This window comes from Callospermophilus lateralis, chromosome 8 (genome assembly GCF_048772815.1).
Source record: "Callospermophilus lateralis isolate mCalLat2 chromosome 8, mCalLat2.hap1, whole genome shotgun sequence".
Taxonomy (NCBI): Eukaryota; Metazoa; Chordata; class Mammalia; order Rodentia; family Sciuridae; genus Callospermophilus; species Callospermophilus lateralis.
In genome coordinates this window covers 132,513,794-132,530,634 of record NC_135312.1, presented here as the reverse complement: position 1 = coordinate 132,530,634, position 16,841 = coordinate 132,513,794, and the positions used below count along the sequence as shown (strand labels likewise).

The following is a 16,841-nucleotide window of genomic DNA, read 5'->3' as shown; positions in this document are numbered from 1 at the left end:
TTGTGGGGAGTACCCTGTGCATGAGCTGAGCATCTGGCCAGATGTGGGCAGAGAGGGTTCACTCTTTGTGTGATTTCCTCGCTGCAGAGATTCCCCTGTGATTTCTAGCTTTGGGGTCTTCCCTTTGATATTTCAAAGAATAAAGCTTCAGCTTTCTATTGCTCAGGTGTACACATAATTAGAATGTACTCAATTATAAAAAGTAGCAAACTCAAATATCTATTTTCATGTATTTCTATCTTTCCAGAGCAGGTTTCTCTAGGACCTCTGCCTGCTTCTTCACTGGGGTTCCTGGGGTCCCTCCCCTCTACCCATACGCATGATTTGGAATGTTACGTATGAATCTGGAAAGAATATAAACTCAGAAGCAGGGTCCTATTTTTTGTGTGTGTGACTCTTACTACCAATATTTTCTAAATTTCCAATAGCTTTTCTAGTTCTAAACTTTGGTCTTGAATACATGAAAGTAATTTAAAGGCCTTCAGAAGGCCTTAAAATGTTTTAACAATTCTTACTTCTTTTACTCCTTTTTGTATTGGGATAGTTTCTAGTGTTTTTAAAAAATTATCCATTCCTTCCCCTCCCCTACCCAGTGCTAGGCAAGTGCTCTAGCACTCAGCTGCATCCCCAGCCCTTTGTACCTTATCTAAGACAGGGTCTCAAAGTTGCCAAGGCTGGTCTCAAATTTGCAATCCTCTTGCCTCAGTCTCACAAGTAGTTGGGACTCCAGATGTGTGCCATTTTGCCTGACTCAGTTTTTATAATGGATATCCATGGGAAAGTTTTTGTAACCCCTTCATAAATCTAACATTATTGGAGATTTGAAATTAGTTTTTTGGAGATCAGGGACTAAGGCTTAGAAAGTTATATAGCTAAAAAGGTTAGAGGTAGAATTTTTAATAATTAAGTCTATCTAAATCTAACCCAATTGTTTTAGTTAGCTTTTTCACTGCTATGAACAAAAGACTTGACAACAGCAATTTTAGAGGAGTAACAGTGTATTTAGGGCTCACGGTTTCAGGAGTCTCGGTTCATAGATAGTCAACTCCATTGCTCCAGGCCCAAGGTGCAGCAGAACATCCTGGCAGAAGAGTGAGGAGGAGGAAAGCAGCCCAGGACATGGCCACCAGAAAGCAGAATGAGCTTTCTCTCACCAGGAGACAGGCCCCCAGTGACCTACCTCCTCCTGCCACACCCTACCAGTCTACAGTTATCACCCATTTACTTGATTCAACTGGATTAATGCACTTATTGAGTTAAGGTGCTTATAATCCAATAATTTTACCTCTAAATGTTCTTGCATTGTCTTACATATTAGCTTCTGGGGGGACACCTCATGTCTAAACCACAACACCTATCTTTCCTTGATAAGCTGATATTTCTCTAAAACATAACAAGAGTCAGTCTATTATATCAAAAAATATTTTAAGAAATAGAAAACACCTTCTTTTGCATTTGTTCCTGAAGATCTTCAGTCACTTTAGTTAACTCTTCTACTTTTGCTACTGCAACCCTCAGATCTAACTTTGTTTGCCTGAAAAACAAAGTAAACAAATGAACTCTGTTATCATAGAACCATTACAAACTCATGTGCCTAAAAAAATGGCTCTGAGGGGTAAACTCTGAAAGATTCCTTTATCACTAACAAAATGCATGTGAAAATGTAAAGAAGAAAAAGTACAGTTGATTAGGGAGAGGTACAAAGTGTGAGTCATTAACATTTTATTTGGATAAAACATATTTAATGTACAAATAATTCAATGTATTTCATGAGAAAGAACTCGATCATTTTTATAAATTAAGGAGTTTCAGTACACAAAGTAGACTATGGTTATGTCTATAATTTCTTGAATCTATGATTAGAAAAACACTGCTGACTGGCCTTTCTATGAAAATTTACTCAATGAACTGGTGTCCCTTCTATTTTCTTGAAATCTTTATAATTCCTTGAACATTACAATAAAAATTAAAACATTTGCCCTTGATAATATTTACTTTCTTCAGAGATAATAGTTGCAAAGGAAAAAACAGAGTATTCTAACAGAATCAATTAAGTTTCAATATTTTCTTGATTCCCAATAGAATAACAATTTTAGATCAATAATATGACTTTTTAAAACAGAAACATTTTAAATATTATACTAAATAAGTAGTAAATGTACATATAGAACTCTTTGATTATTAAAAGAACATAAATTTTTAGGAAGAAAACTAGAGTATAAACTGTCATTTGTTTCCTTATTACATTTCACGAATATATTTAAATATAAATCATTACTGCTATTGAACTTATAGAAAGTATTAAATGCAAAATTCATAAATATATTCTAATTTATTAACCTTTGAATCTTAAACAGTATTTATAACTACTTTCTATATTAGCATAATAGAAAATACAAATTTATAAATAGCTAATAATAGCCCAGTTAGTAGGTACCAGGAATTGTTGTAAATACTTTATAATCATCTTACTTAAGACACAAGAATTGCAAATTGTGTATTATTGAAGTTGAGGAGAGTGAGGTTTATAGACATTTGGGCTGCTTTTCCAATATGCCTAAGAATTCATAATAAATAATGAAATTGGTATTTAAACAGAGTCCTCTATGACATGCTGTCCACCAAAGAATGACCCTAATAATATCTAATAAGGTTAATCATTTTAGGAAAATGCTTTGCTGTTCAACATTCTTTGCCTTTAAATAAAAGACTTATGTAAGCATGTTCTGTGCAGTTTTGTGAATCCTTTCAAATATCTGAACTTCTGAAATCTTTGAAAAAAGCAATACAAATATCCTGATTTTATTTTATGAAGGAGCTCTAATAAGTATATATTTATACTATTGACATGTAAATGTTTTTGATATGTATCTGCTATATATATAATTTTACAAAAGCCCCCCAATTTCATTTTAGAAAAACCATGTTGACAAAATAACAGATATTAACCATCTCAATGTCATAAGTAACCAAGCATTTTATTTTTGCTCCAAATGTTTTATTTTTCATTCTATATTGGTGAATTATAATTACATATAACAGTATGCTTCGTTGTGACACATTCATACCTACACATAGCATAATATGATCCCTTGCCCTCTTTTCCTCTCTCGCCCTAATTCCCATCTTCCACTCTACTGGTATCCCTTCTATTTTCATGAGATCTTTCTCCTGCTTTTTCTCCCTAGATTCCACATACGAGAGAAAACATATAACTATGATTTTCTGAGATTGGCTAATTTCGTTTTGGATGATGTTCTTCAATTTTCCTGCAAATTTCATTCTTCTTTTTGGCTTAGTAAAACTGCACTATGTATACACACCACAATTTTTTTTTTATCTATTCATCTGATGGACACAAGGCTGGTTCCAAGTTTGGCTATTATGAATCATGCTGATCTAAACATGGGTATGCATGTATTACTATAGTATGCTGACTTTAATTCTTTAGGATAAATACAAAGGAGTGGGATAGCTGGGTCACCTGGTGGCTCCATTCCTACTCTTCAGAGAAACCTCCATACTGATTTCCATAGCAATTATAGTAGTTTACAATTACACCAACGGTGTATAAAGCTCTTTTTCCATATATCCTTGCCAGGATTTATTAATATTTGTGTTCTAAATGACTGCCATTCAAATAAATGTATATTTTTAAAATATTTTTTTTTTAGTTATAGGTGACACAATATATTTTATTTTTATGTGGTGCTGAGGACAGAACCCAGTGCCTCATGCATGCTAGGCAAGTGCTCTACCTCTGAGCCATAACCTCCAGTACTCAAATAAATATTTTTAGAAGTACATTTTTTCATTTGGGAGTATGCTTCCTTATTAATCCATTTTAAATTACTAGGATTTTCATTAATGTAATTTTTTTAATACTTAAAATATTAAAGAGAATTGAATTAAATCTTTAAAAAACAAAATTTTGCTCTAAGCAAAGTATAATCAAGTATAGCATAAAGGAAAGATTAATTATAGATTTAATTACAGCATCCACTTGGACAGAAATCAAAATACTTTAATTATCAATATATTTTTGAGACAACATCAAACACAATGAGCCTATTTTAAGATAAATTTACCTGTTTTTTTTTCTGCGTTCCTAAATTATATCAAGGAAATCCTATAAATGTTTATAATATATTTTCACATAATTAAAAAAGGTAAGATTCTAAGAGAAATAAAACGCAATTTTCATTGCCCCGTGGCAAGAGAGGCCCGCCCCGTGCCTATACCACGCGCTGGGGTTCCTTATTCACCAAAGCGTGACTCCACAGCCCAACATAAGGGTACATATAGGCTTGAGGCTGCTGCCACCATGGAACTGGGATATCACTGCTTCTAACAAGGGACAATAAAGACCTGGTAAGACATCACCAAGGTCCTTGTGGGCCTGCCTGCACCAGAAGTTATCTCTACTACCGATGTTAACAATTATCTTGTTGCTGAGGTAACAGGGAGTCTTGCATGGGGATGCCTCTCTCTTGTTTCTCCTACTAACAGCCAATTTCTTATGATTACCCTCTCACTAGTCACATAATCTAATACTTCCATATTCTCACATCCTACCTCATAAACATCTCAGCCAACCCCCTAGATCCCCTTCTACCATTAGAAACTGTAAACCATTACGCAAACCTATTGACTATAAGGTAGCAGATAACCAAACTCATCATTTCTGATTATAGTGACAAACCTGTAAATGTAAAAATAGAAGCTAACTGATTCTGCACGTTGGGTAGATTGAGTGCTGTAATACTGAGCTCCCTCTTAAAGGTGAGATATTGGTAACCTGTAGACACACTGTAAGACAATAGGGCAGAGGCTGTAATACCTCGGATCTACACTGCAAGAGAGGAAGACACACAGACATCATGACAAAACAAGGGAGGAAAGTGCACCAAACAATCCAAGATCCTACAACAATAGAATCCATAGATAGTGCAGTAGGTAAAATGTCAAAGAAAGAGTTCAGAATATACATAACTAAAATGATCTGGGAAATAAAGAATAATCTAAGTAAGCAGATACAGGCAAAAATCAATCACTCCAACAAAGAGATAAGAGAACAAATCAGGCAATCATCAATCACACCAACAAAGAGTTAAGAAAGCAAATACAGGTTGCAAGTGATTACTTCAGGAAAGAGAGATTCTGGAAAAAAAACAAACAGAAACACTTGAAATGAAAGAAACAATAAGCCAAATAAAAAAACTCAATAGAAAGCATCATTAACAGAGTAGATCATTTGGAAGATTGAACATCAGATAATGAAGACAAAATATACAATTTTGAACATAAAGTTGACCTCACAGTGAAGATGGTAAGAAACCATGAAGAGAATATCCAAGAATTATGGGATACCATCAAAAGACCAAATTTAAGATTTATTGGGATAGAGGAAGGTTCAAAGATTCAAACCAAAGTAATGCACAATCTCTTCAATAAAATAATATCAGAAAATTTCCCAAGCCTGAAGAATGAATTGGAAAATCAAATACAAGAGACCTATAGGACACCAAATGTACAAAATTACAACAGATCTACACCAAGGCACATTATAATGAAAATGCCTAGCATACAGAATGAGGATAGAATTTTAAAGCCCATAAGAGAGAAAAATCATATTATGTATAAGGGAAGACCAATTCCTATCTCAGCAGATTTTTCAACCCAGACCCTCAAAGCCAGGAGATCATGGAACAACATATACCAAGTTCTAAAAGATAATGGATGCCAACCAAGAATCTTATATCCAGCAAAATTAAGCTTCATATTTGATGATGAAATAAAAACCTTATGTGATAAACAAAAGCTAAAACAACTTTATAGCAAGAAAGCCTATACTACAGAACATTCTAACAAAATATTCAAGGAGGAAATGAAACACAACAATGAAAATCTGCAAAGGTAAGAACAACAATAAAGGAAAAGCTAACCAAAGGAGAAAACAAGTCAAGTTAAATATCAAAAATAAACAAAAATGATCAGAAATACAAATCATGTCTCAATAATAACCCTGAATGTTAATGGTCTAAATTCACCAATCAAAAGACATAGGCTGGTAGATTGGATTTTAAAAAAAAAAAAAAACAACACTATGCTGCCTTCAAGAGACTCATCTCATAGGAAAAGACATCCACAGACTGAAGGTGAAAGGCTGGGATAAAATATACCATTCACATGTTCTGCGTAAATAAGCAGGGGTTTCCATCCTCATATCAAATAAAGTAGACTTCAAGCCAAAGTTAATCAAAAGTGATAAAGATGGATATTTCGAACTGCTTAAGGGAACCATACACCAACAAGACATAACAGTTATAAATATATATTCCCCAAACAAAGGAGCATCTATGTTCATCAATCAAACTCTTCTAAGTTTAAGAGTCAAATAAACCAAAACACAATAATTTTGGGTGACTTTAACACACCTCTTTCACCGCTGGATAGATCTTCCAAACAAAAGCTAAACAAAAAAACTATAGAACAATAATACAATTAATAACTTAGACTTAACTGACATATGTAGAATATTTCATCCTTCAATGAACGAATACACTTTCTTCTTAGCAACTCATGGATCCTTTTCTAAAATAGACCATATATTATGCTACTAAGCAACTCTTAGCAAATACAAAAAAGTATAGATACTACCCTGCATTCTATCAGATCACAATGGAATGAAATTAGAAATCAATGATAAAAAATAGAAGCTACTACAACATCTGGAGACTAAATAATATGCTATTGAATTAACAATGGGCTGCAAAAGATATCAAGGACATTAAAAATTTCTTACAGCTAAATGAGAACACTGATACAACATATAGAAATCTCTGGGACACTATAAGGCAATACTAAGAGGAATGTTCAATGAATGGAGTTCATTCCTTCAAAGAAGAAAAAGTCAACAAATAAATGACCTAACATTACATCTCAAAGTCCTAGAAAAAGAAGAAAAAATCAACCCCCAAAACAGTAGAAGATAGGAAATAATTAAAATCAGAGCTGAAATAAATAAAATTGAAACAAAAGAAACAATTGAAAAAATTGACAAAACAAAAAGTTGGTATTTGAAAAATAAAATAAAATTGACAAACCATTAGCCATGCTAATGAAGAGAAGAAGAGAGAAAACTCAAATTACTAACATCTGTGATGAAAAAGGAAACATCACGATGGACACTACAGAAATACAAAAGATAATTAGGAATTATTTTGAAAACTTGTACTTCAATAAAATAGAAAATATAGAAGGCATCGACAAATTTCTAAAGTCATATGATATGCCCAAAATAAATCAGGATGATATACACAATTTATACAGATCAATTTCAAGAAAGGAAATAGAGGACACCATCAGAAGCCTACAATCCAAGAAAAGCCCAGGACCAGATAAATACCCAGCTAAGCTCACAAGACCTTGAAAGAAGAACTAACACCAATATTCCTCAAATTATGTCACAAAATAGAAAAAGAGGCAACACTTCCAAACACATATGGGGCCAATATCACCCTGATTACAAAACCAGACAAAGACACATCAAAGAAAGAAGACTTCAGACCAATGTCTCTAATGAACATAGATATAAAAATTCTCAACAGAATTCTGGCAAATTGAATACAAAAACATATCAAAAAGATAGTGCGCCAAGATCAAGTGGGGTTCATCCCAGGGATGCAAGGTTGGTTCAATATACAGAAATCAATAAATGTAATTAATCACATCACTAGACTCAAAGATAAAAATCATATGATCATCAACAGATGCAGAGAAAACGTTTGACAAAATACCGCACCCAGTCATGTTCAAAACACTAGAAAAACTAGGGATATCAGGAACATATCTCAACATCATAAAAGCTATCTATGCTAAGCCCCAGGCCAACGTCATTTTAAATGGAGAAAAAGTGAAAGCATTCCCTCCAAAACCTGGAATGAGACAGGGATGCCCTCTTTTACCACTTCTATTTAACACAGTTCTTAAAACTTTAGCCAGTGAAATTAAACAGACAAAAGAAATTAAAGGGATACAGATAGGAAAAGAAAAACTCAAATTATCACTATTTGCTGACAATATGATTCTATACCTAGAAGACCCAAAAAATACCACCAGAAATCTTGTAGAACTAATAAGAAAATTCAGCAAGGTAGCAGGATACAAAATCAAGACCCATAAATCAAAGGCATTTTTGAAGATAAGTGACAAATCCTCAGAAAGAGAAACTAGGAAAACCACCCCATTTACAATAGCCTAAAAACAAACAAACAAACAAACAAACAAACAAATAAAATACTTGGAAATCAACTTAACAAAAGAAGCGAAAGACCTCTACAATAAAAATTACAGAATGCTAAAGAAAGAAATTAAAGAAGACCTTAGAAGATGAAAAGATCTACCTTGTTCTTGGGTAGGCAGAATATTACTATATTATATATTACTAATTAATATTAATTAATATATATTATATTACTAATTAATATTACTAAATTACTATACTACCCAAAACACTATACAGATTCAATGCAATCCCATTCAAAATCCCAATAACATTCCTCATAGAAATGGAAAAAGCAATCATGAAATTCATCTGGAAAAATAAGAGACCCAAAATAGCCAAAGATGTCCTTAGCAAGAAGAGTGAAGCTGGTGGCATCACTATTCCAGATCTTAAACTGTAATACAGAGCAACAGTAACAAAAACAGCATGGTATTGACACCAAAATAGACCTGTAGACCAATGGTACAGAATAGAGGACACAGAGACAAACCCACATAATTACAGTTCTCTCATATTAGACAAAGGCACCAAAAACATACATTAAAGAAAAGATAGCCTCTTCAACAAATGGTGCTGGGAAAACTGGAAATCCATATGTAACAAAATGAAATTAAACCTCTGTCTTTTATCATGCACAAAACTCAACTCAAAGTGGATCAAGGACCTACAATTAAACCAGAGACCTTGTGCCTAATGGAAGAAAAAGTAGGCCCAAATCTCCATCATGTCAGAGTAGGCCCCAACTTCCTTAATAAGACTCCTTTGGTGCAAGAATTAAAACCAAGAATCAATAAATGAGATGGACTCAAACTAAAAAGCTCCTTTTCAGCAGAAGAAACAATCAGTGAGGTGAATAGAGGGCCTACAGAATGGGAGCAAATCTTTCCCACAAGCACGTCAGATAGAGCCCGAATTTCTAGGGTATACAAAGCACTCAAAAACCTTGACACCAAAAACAAACAAACAAAAAAACAAAACAACCAAATAACCCAATCAATAAATGGGCTTAGGAACTGAACAGATACTTCTCAGAATAGGATATACAATCAATCAACAAATATATGAAAAAATGTTCAACATCTCTAGCAATTAGAGAAATGCAAATCAGAACTACTCTAAGATTTCGTCTTATTCCAGTCAGAATGGCAACTATTAGGAACACAAACAATAAAAAGTGTTGACAAAGGATGCGTGGAAAAAGGCACACTCATACATTGTTGGTGGGACTGCAAGTTGGTGCAGCCAATATGGAAAGCAGTATGGAAATTCCTTGGAAAACTGGGAATGGAACCACCATTTGACCCAGCTATCCCTCTCCTCAGTCTATACCCAAAGGACTTAAAAACAGCATACTACAGGGACAGAGTCACATCAATGTTTATAGCAGCACAATTCACAATAGCTAAACTGTGTAACCAACCGAGATGCCCTTCAGTAGATGAATGGATAAAGAAAATGTGGTGTGTGTATGTATGTGTATATATACACACACACATACACACACACAATGGAACATTACTCAGCAATAAAAGAGAATAAAATCATGGCATTTGCAGGAATGGATGAAGTTAGAGAATATAATGCTAAGTAAAATTAGCCAATCCCCCCAAAAAAACAGATGTTTTCTCTGATACAAGGAGGCTGATTCGTAGTGGAATTGGGAGGGGGAACATGGGAAGGTTAGATGAACTCTAGATAGGGCAAAGCGGTGGAAAGAGAAGGGAGAGGGATGGATGTAGAAAAGATGGTGGAATGAGATAGACATGATTATCCTAATACATGTATAAAGACACAAATGGTGTGAAGATACTTTGTATACAACCAGAGATACTAAATATTGTGCTTTATATGTGTAATATGAATTAGAATACATTCTTCTACCATATATAACAAATTAGAATAAAAAATAAATAAGTTAATTTGAAAAAAAAACAAGTTTTTATTGATTTGCTATATATTCTCAAAGTTTTCCTCAGAGTGTAATGAAGTCAATCATTTATATTTAAAGACTTTAGAAAATTCTTAAACATATTTTTAGACAAAGTTCTAAAACTTTTAAAATCAGTAGGTCTTTAGGTAACTGACTTATTAGTCAAACTGAAAAATTTTATTTTCATTTTTTTCCCTTTACCAATCTTCACTGGTAGTCTAATGGTTAAACCTATTTGATAGAGATTTATGAAGAAACTAAGCAATGGTTGGCTTGGTGGCACATGCCTGTAATTCCAGCAGCTCCGGAGGCTAAGGAAGGAGGATTGTGAGTTAAAAGCCAGGCTCAGTAATGGAGAGGTGCTAAGCAACTCAGTGAGACTCTGTCTCTAAATAAAATACAAAAAAGGGCTAAAGATGTTGCTCAGTGGTCGAGTGCCCCTGAGTTCAATCCCTGGTACAAAACAAAAACAAAAACAAAAACCCTAAACAATGGATATGAATGATCTATATACTGAACTATTAAAAACTTTTTTTTTAATGTTTATTTTTCAGTTTTTTTTAGGTGGACACAATATCTTTATTTTTATTTGTATGTGGTGCCAAGAATCGAACCCAGTGCCTCACGCATGCTAGGCAAGTGTGCTACCACTTGAGCCACATCCCAGCCCCTATTAAAAACTTTTTAAAACAGGAACTCTTCAGTCTTTAAGCAGTTTATCTGCACACAAGTTATACACAATTTAATTAATTAAAATCATACACTTAATGATAATTCACAATTAGACTTGTCTAATATGACTAGTGGTAGTTTCTCTCTACTCTCTGTGACTGGAAATGCACCTTTGACACTACATGTGCACAGGCATTTTGTAACTATCTCTGCACAGGCTCTCCTTGAAACTTGTTCATCCAGAAAGTCTGGTCATCTCTGTTATCCAGAACAGGTGCTTCTTTCATATAGGCATTATCTTGGAATTTACAAAATAATTACATAATTGACATGTTACTCTTTGTGTAAATAATGATTACAATATTTTAGTGTCATGTGGCAAAGTGGACAAAATATTAATTTGTATTCACTAACAAGCAGACAATTCAAATCTTTTATGTGATGAACATGCTTAAAACATGTTAACCGTGTGTCTGCGACATATGAGACACTGTGGCAAAACACACAAAGGTTCAAATCACACAAAGATGGGTGAGATTCAGTAACCTTTTGGAGGCCCATAAAGCATGCTTCAAGCAACACAAGAGATTAAAATAAAGCATGGGCTTAAAGTAGGTAGTACATCTGCATTTAGCTGAGAGAATACTGAAGTAGGAGGTATTTAAAATTAAAAACTGGCAGAGGAATTACGTATCTCCCAAGGAGAGACCAAAAGAAAGCTTTGGAAAGGAGGGAGATGAGTGCAAGAAAAAGGCAGAAAAGGGGGTAGGGGTGGGGCATACCTAGGGAAGATAGGGCCACCTCTGTGAAGGTCAAGGGGACGACAAGGCCAATGGCCTTCATGGATAATTTACCTATTTTAATTTAAAGGCAAATGGGAAACTGCTCAAATAATGGAATCAGTGATGCACGTTACAAACTTAAAACTGACATTGTGAAAAAAAAAAGGGAGGGTTAGAATGATAGTTTTGTCTGTCTAACCAATATAGTTACCAAGCAAGAGTCAGGGAAGGTCCAAACTGTAATGATGTCACCAATACTTGGAGAGCGAACATAGATTTTACAAAAATGGAATTTTAGGAATTTTGTACATTCATTCTTTGAATATATTTTTATTGAATAATTATAATATACCAGGTACTGTGAATAGAGTCTGGACATGTTATTTCAAAGTGGTGGTCATTCATTCAGTCTGTCAGTATTTTGTTTGTTTGAACTGTATTTTAGGCACTCCAGAGTTAATGATCAGTATATGACCTTTACTAAGCGTTGTCCATTGAGCCCCTACCTGAACTATATCCTGACCACTGTCATCAGTCTAATGATAGCAGTGGTAAATGTGATGGTAGGAGGAGGTGAGGCCTTTTGGGAGGTAATTAGGGTTAGGGTCCTGCAGAGTCCTCAAATATGAGACTAATGACCTTATAAAGGAGGCCCCAGGGGGTTTGTATGTGTCCCTTCCATTATGTAAAGACACAGCAAAAAGGTACTCCTGTGTATCAAGAAACAGACCCTCACTAACACTGCATCTGTCAGGGTCTTCATCCTGAACTCCTCAGAACTGTAAAGAAACAAGTTTCTTTATGGCCTACCAGTCTATGGCATTTTGTCACAGCAGCCAAAATGGACTAAGACAATGGCAGCCTAAGGAAACAAATAAACAAACAAAAAAACAGAGCTAAAGTCAAAGCTCACACCCTTTATACTTTCTATCACATAATAGCACAGTTTTAGGAAGGCAAAAGAAGTTACAAATATTAGTTAAAAATAGTTTTTGAAATAAAATGGTAATCTGCTATCAGACACAAGCATTCTGAACAATGGTTTCATGAATTTGTTTTATTTTTGCCAAACCTCTGAACAAAAACAGATGGACAAAATACCTTTATTTTATTTATTTATTTTTATGTGGTGCTGAGAATTGAAGCCAGTGCCTCACACATGCCAGGAGAGTGCTCTACAGCTGGGCTACAACAGCAGTCCCTAAACAAGAAATCTTAATATTAATTAGTTATAGTTGAATGGAGCTAAGACCCTGTGCTTGACCAATTCTGTTCAAGAAGTAAAAATAAAAAAATTATTTTCTGCCCTTTAAAGATTAAGAAAGATACAATTTTTGAATAAGAGATGATACAAGTATCTCACATAACATAAAACAGTGTGAAGAGGTAGGAAAATGACAGCAAAGCCCCATTTCTCTCATCTTAAAACCTGTTTTCTATGCTCAGAAAACTAGCTGCCAACACATAAGGAACTATCTGGCAATTCTATGACTAAGCACATCTGCTCAGGGCCATTGCTCAGATGGGACAGTTTCCAAAGACACTATGAATCAAAACTAGTGATCCATGAATTCCAGATTTCCATGGCATTTTTATAATAGAAGACACAATATTATTCAAGTTGAAACATGAAACATCTGAGAAAAATCTGTTGTCTCAATAAACTATTACCTGATATAAATACCTTAAGATGTATATAAAAATTATTGGCATATGAAAGGTTTTAGTGAAAAACAAAGAGCTAAATCTTTGTAAAAAAGATTTTAAAATGAATACCATGAGTATATATAAACTTGGATGTATACAACTTACCTCTTGCATTCAGTATGACAGAGTGATACCAAGAACTGTAATCCTATCATATCAGCATGTCTGCTCTTCAATACAATAGCTTACTTGTAAATCATTTCACTCTCAATTTAAAATACTTCTTGGATTTTACTTTGAATTTACATACAGAGAATACTAAACATAAAGAAAATTAAATGCCTCTATCACTCATTGAAACTTTGAGATGACTGATAACAGAAACAGATCTAAAAGTACATAGCTTAAAGGCTGGATCCACAATGAGAATCTTTTAATTTATTGTGAGAAGCTTCTATTAATTAAAAGTGATTTTTTTCAAGTGCACAATTTTAGAAATCAAATTAAGTGGTCACACATTCTTGTATAGCTGAAGGGCATCAATTTGGAAGGTACTGTAGTAGCTCTGATGGGAAGGGCTGAGCAAAGGCAGAAACAATACAGTGATGGAAAAATGAAGGGTCTGAGAGACAGTTATATGGTAGAATTGGAAAATAGAAGTTATGATCCTTCCTAGTTTTTTGAATCAGGGATTGGATGGTGTCATTCACAAATACAAAGAAAAGATTCATAAAATATGATAATAAGCTCCATTTAGAATCTGTTGTATTTCAAGTGCCTCAGAGCCACCTGGGTGGATGAGATCTCATTAACCTAAAGAACTCTGAGCTAAAAAATTTTAATGAGATCTCACCCTCACAGAGATTTTCTAAGTCACAAAAGTGTGCATGAAATGAAATGGGGCAAGTTAATTTGGCTATCATGTCACACCCATACAGAAACTTATTAAATACAGTAGAGGGGGTAGAGAGAGAAGAGGGGAGGGGAGAAGGGGGAGGGGGGATAGTAGAGGATAGGAAAGGCAGCAGAATACAACAGACATTAGTATGCCAATATGTAAATCAATGGATGTGTAACCGATGTGATTCTGCAATCTGTATACTGGGTAAAAATGGGAGTTCACAACCCACTTGAATCAAAGTGTGAAATATGATATATCAAGAACTATGTAATGCTTTGAACAACCAACAATAAAAATTTAAAAAAAAGAAACTTATTAAAGACTCTTTTCTATCCTCAGAGGGCACACATATATTTTTAAGTTCTCAGAAATTATAAATTGATTGTCAAGTTACATATTCTTTAAATGAAGACAGTATCTATGTCCATTACTAAGAAGAACACTCCTTAGTGGCAAAGTTATTTTTAACCAACATTTGGATAAGAAATTAATATGCACCCCTATGCAAATACTTTAGTCCATCTTTAAGACACATTCTTTACAAGTTAGTGTTAAAAGATATACACAAATGACAATCCTTTCCTTTAAAGGCTTTACAAGGCAATGTAAAATTTTGAGTACGTGTGACTTGGAAAATAATCATTTCACAACTCTGCTGGATATATGTTGTAAACAAATATACAGAATGAAAAGGGATCTAAAGAGAACCAGCAGTTCAATCTCAATTTAAATGACTAAGCACTGAGTAGATCCAAAAGAAGAGAAGAGTGAGTATCTGCTAAAAATGAATGAGATACGTCTTCATGGAGAAGGCAAGCTTTGGCCAGATTTAAAAAGACTAAGGATAAAAGGCAAAAAGGAAGGAAGCAAAAGATCTTCCCAGAGAAACAGCAAAGTGAACAGTTTATACATAAATGGAAGCCGGGGAGGATCAGGTTAATGAAGGTTCTTAAGAAAATAGGCTGAAGAGTTTTATCTACTGACAGGTTATCACTAAATACTCTCAAAAGGAAAATCACAAAAGCTTCAATTAGAGATTCATAGGATTTTAATTTTTTTACACATTATCAGGCAACAAATGAAACTAATATGTTTCAGTAAGTAAAAACTTGTGTTTAAAGAGTTCTAATTTGGTTATTCTTGGCATGGTGATATAGAGCATCTCAAAACCTAAATTCTGGTAATGTCAATATGCCCATCATTCAGAATCTGTCAAACTTGAAAGCAACACCCTTTTCCCTAAAAGAAGCATCTGCTTATCCTTCTGTTCCTTCAAATCTGTGGCAGGAAAAGCAAGCATAGTTTTATGTATACAACTATGAACTGCTTAATGTTAAGCTATGGAATGCTGCCAGTAAATATTATGGCAAAGTTGCTCATGGACAACTCAACACTGAGACCTTCTAGGTTTTAGAAAACCCCAAACAGCTTTATCAATCTCAGTTTATTTTATTTCAATTTGTAATCTTTTAGTCTAAGGATCTACAAGCCAAAGGAATCTTCCACACAGATGTCAAAAATCAACATATCTGTTCTCTCCTCCCCAGTCCACTCTCATTCTTGACTTACTTATTGCTGTGAATACTGTCAGAGAGCCAGGCTTAGAAGCTCTCTAGATTAGCAGTTAAAAGATGTGGGTTCTAATCTGACTCTTCCATGAGCCCTGGACAAGAGAGCTTCTCAGCTTTTGGTTCAGTTTCACTTATTTTATAAGTTTATTTTATAATTATTTTAAATATTATTTTATAATTTAACAGTGAAGTTAAATTAGATGATCATTAAGTTTCTGTCTTGCAACAAAATTCCAGGATATTTTCCCTTGACCTTAAGCCTAATAGCACCCATTTTCCTGTACAGAACCTTTCATATGCATTTTTATTTTCTATTTCCATTATCATTACATGATTACAAGTTTTTATGAGCCACTTTTCTTACTATCTTACTTTTAGGATCTCTACATTCTGATTTAGGCTAGATGTGCCACAAGTCTTGTGTCTTTGTTTTTCCTTCCATTCTTTTCTGTGCCTCAAATGCGGAATTGAGTTGATTACACAATTCCATGACCCATTATCATTATTAGCTATAAAAGACTATTATCGTTTATTCTTATTTTATAATCCTCTCAAATTTCTCTCCATTTGTTAAATTCCCATTAAATAAATGGTAATATCCTTGCCTATATTACATGCCTGGGTGAAACACATGTTACATACGTGTTTTATGAGACATATATCTCCACACATAAAAATTACTTTTTAGATCTATATATGTTGACATAACTATATCTTTACACATGAACACTTGTTTCTAAATGATTTTTTCCAAAGAGATATTATTACACTTTCTTAACCATTCCTTTAGTGACGAATACCTAGGCTGCCTTCAATTTCCCGCTTCTACAGATAGCATCACTCTGCAGAGACAATGACTAGCTTGAAGTTGTGGTACATAATTTCTGGAAATGTTATTTTTTTCTTTTATAGACACAAGTATACACAAAATATACATTGCATTCTTTTACTATATGTATATTGAAAATAAATCTCTCTCTATATATTGTTAAAATATATATCCATAATCAATACACATAATTGTTTAAGCCATTTGAAATCTATATAAATC

The 16,841-nt window shown here is 33.9% G+C and overlaps 1 protein-coding gene across 5 annotated transcripts in view; it reads right to left on the bottom strand.

Moving 5' to 3' along the window:
• The window catches only part of Sclt1 (sodium channel and clathrin linker 1), a 161,184-nt gene that overhangs the window by 80,252 nt on the left and 64,091 nt on the right, over positions 1 to 16,841 (bottom strand). For all 5 annotated transcript variants that reach the window (XR_013092145.1, XM_076864458.1, XM_076864457.1 and 2 more), the window contains exon 10: positions 1,444 to 1,534. Coding sequence is in view for 4 of the 5 variants with exons in the window: in XM_076864458.1 (XP_076720573.1) it covers positions 1,444 to 1,534 (91 nt within the window). In the remaining variant the exon portion in view is untranslated. The remainder of the gene's footprint in view (positions 1 to 1,443; positions 1,535 to 16,841) is intronic.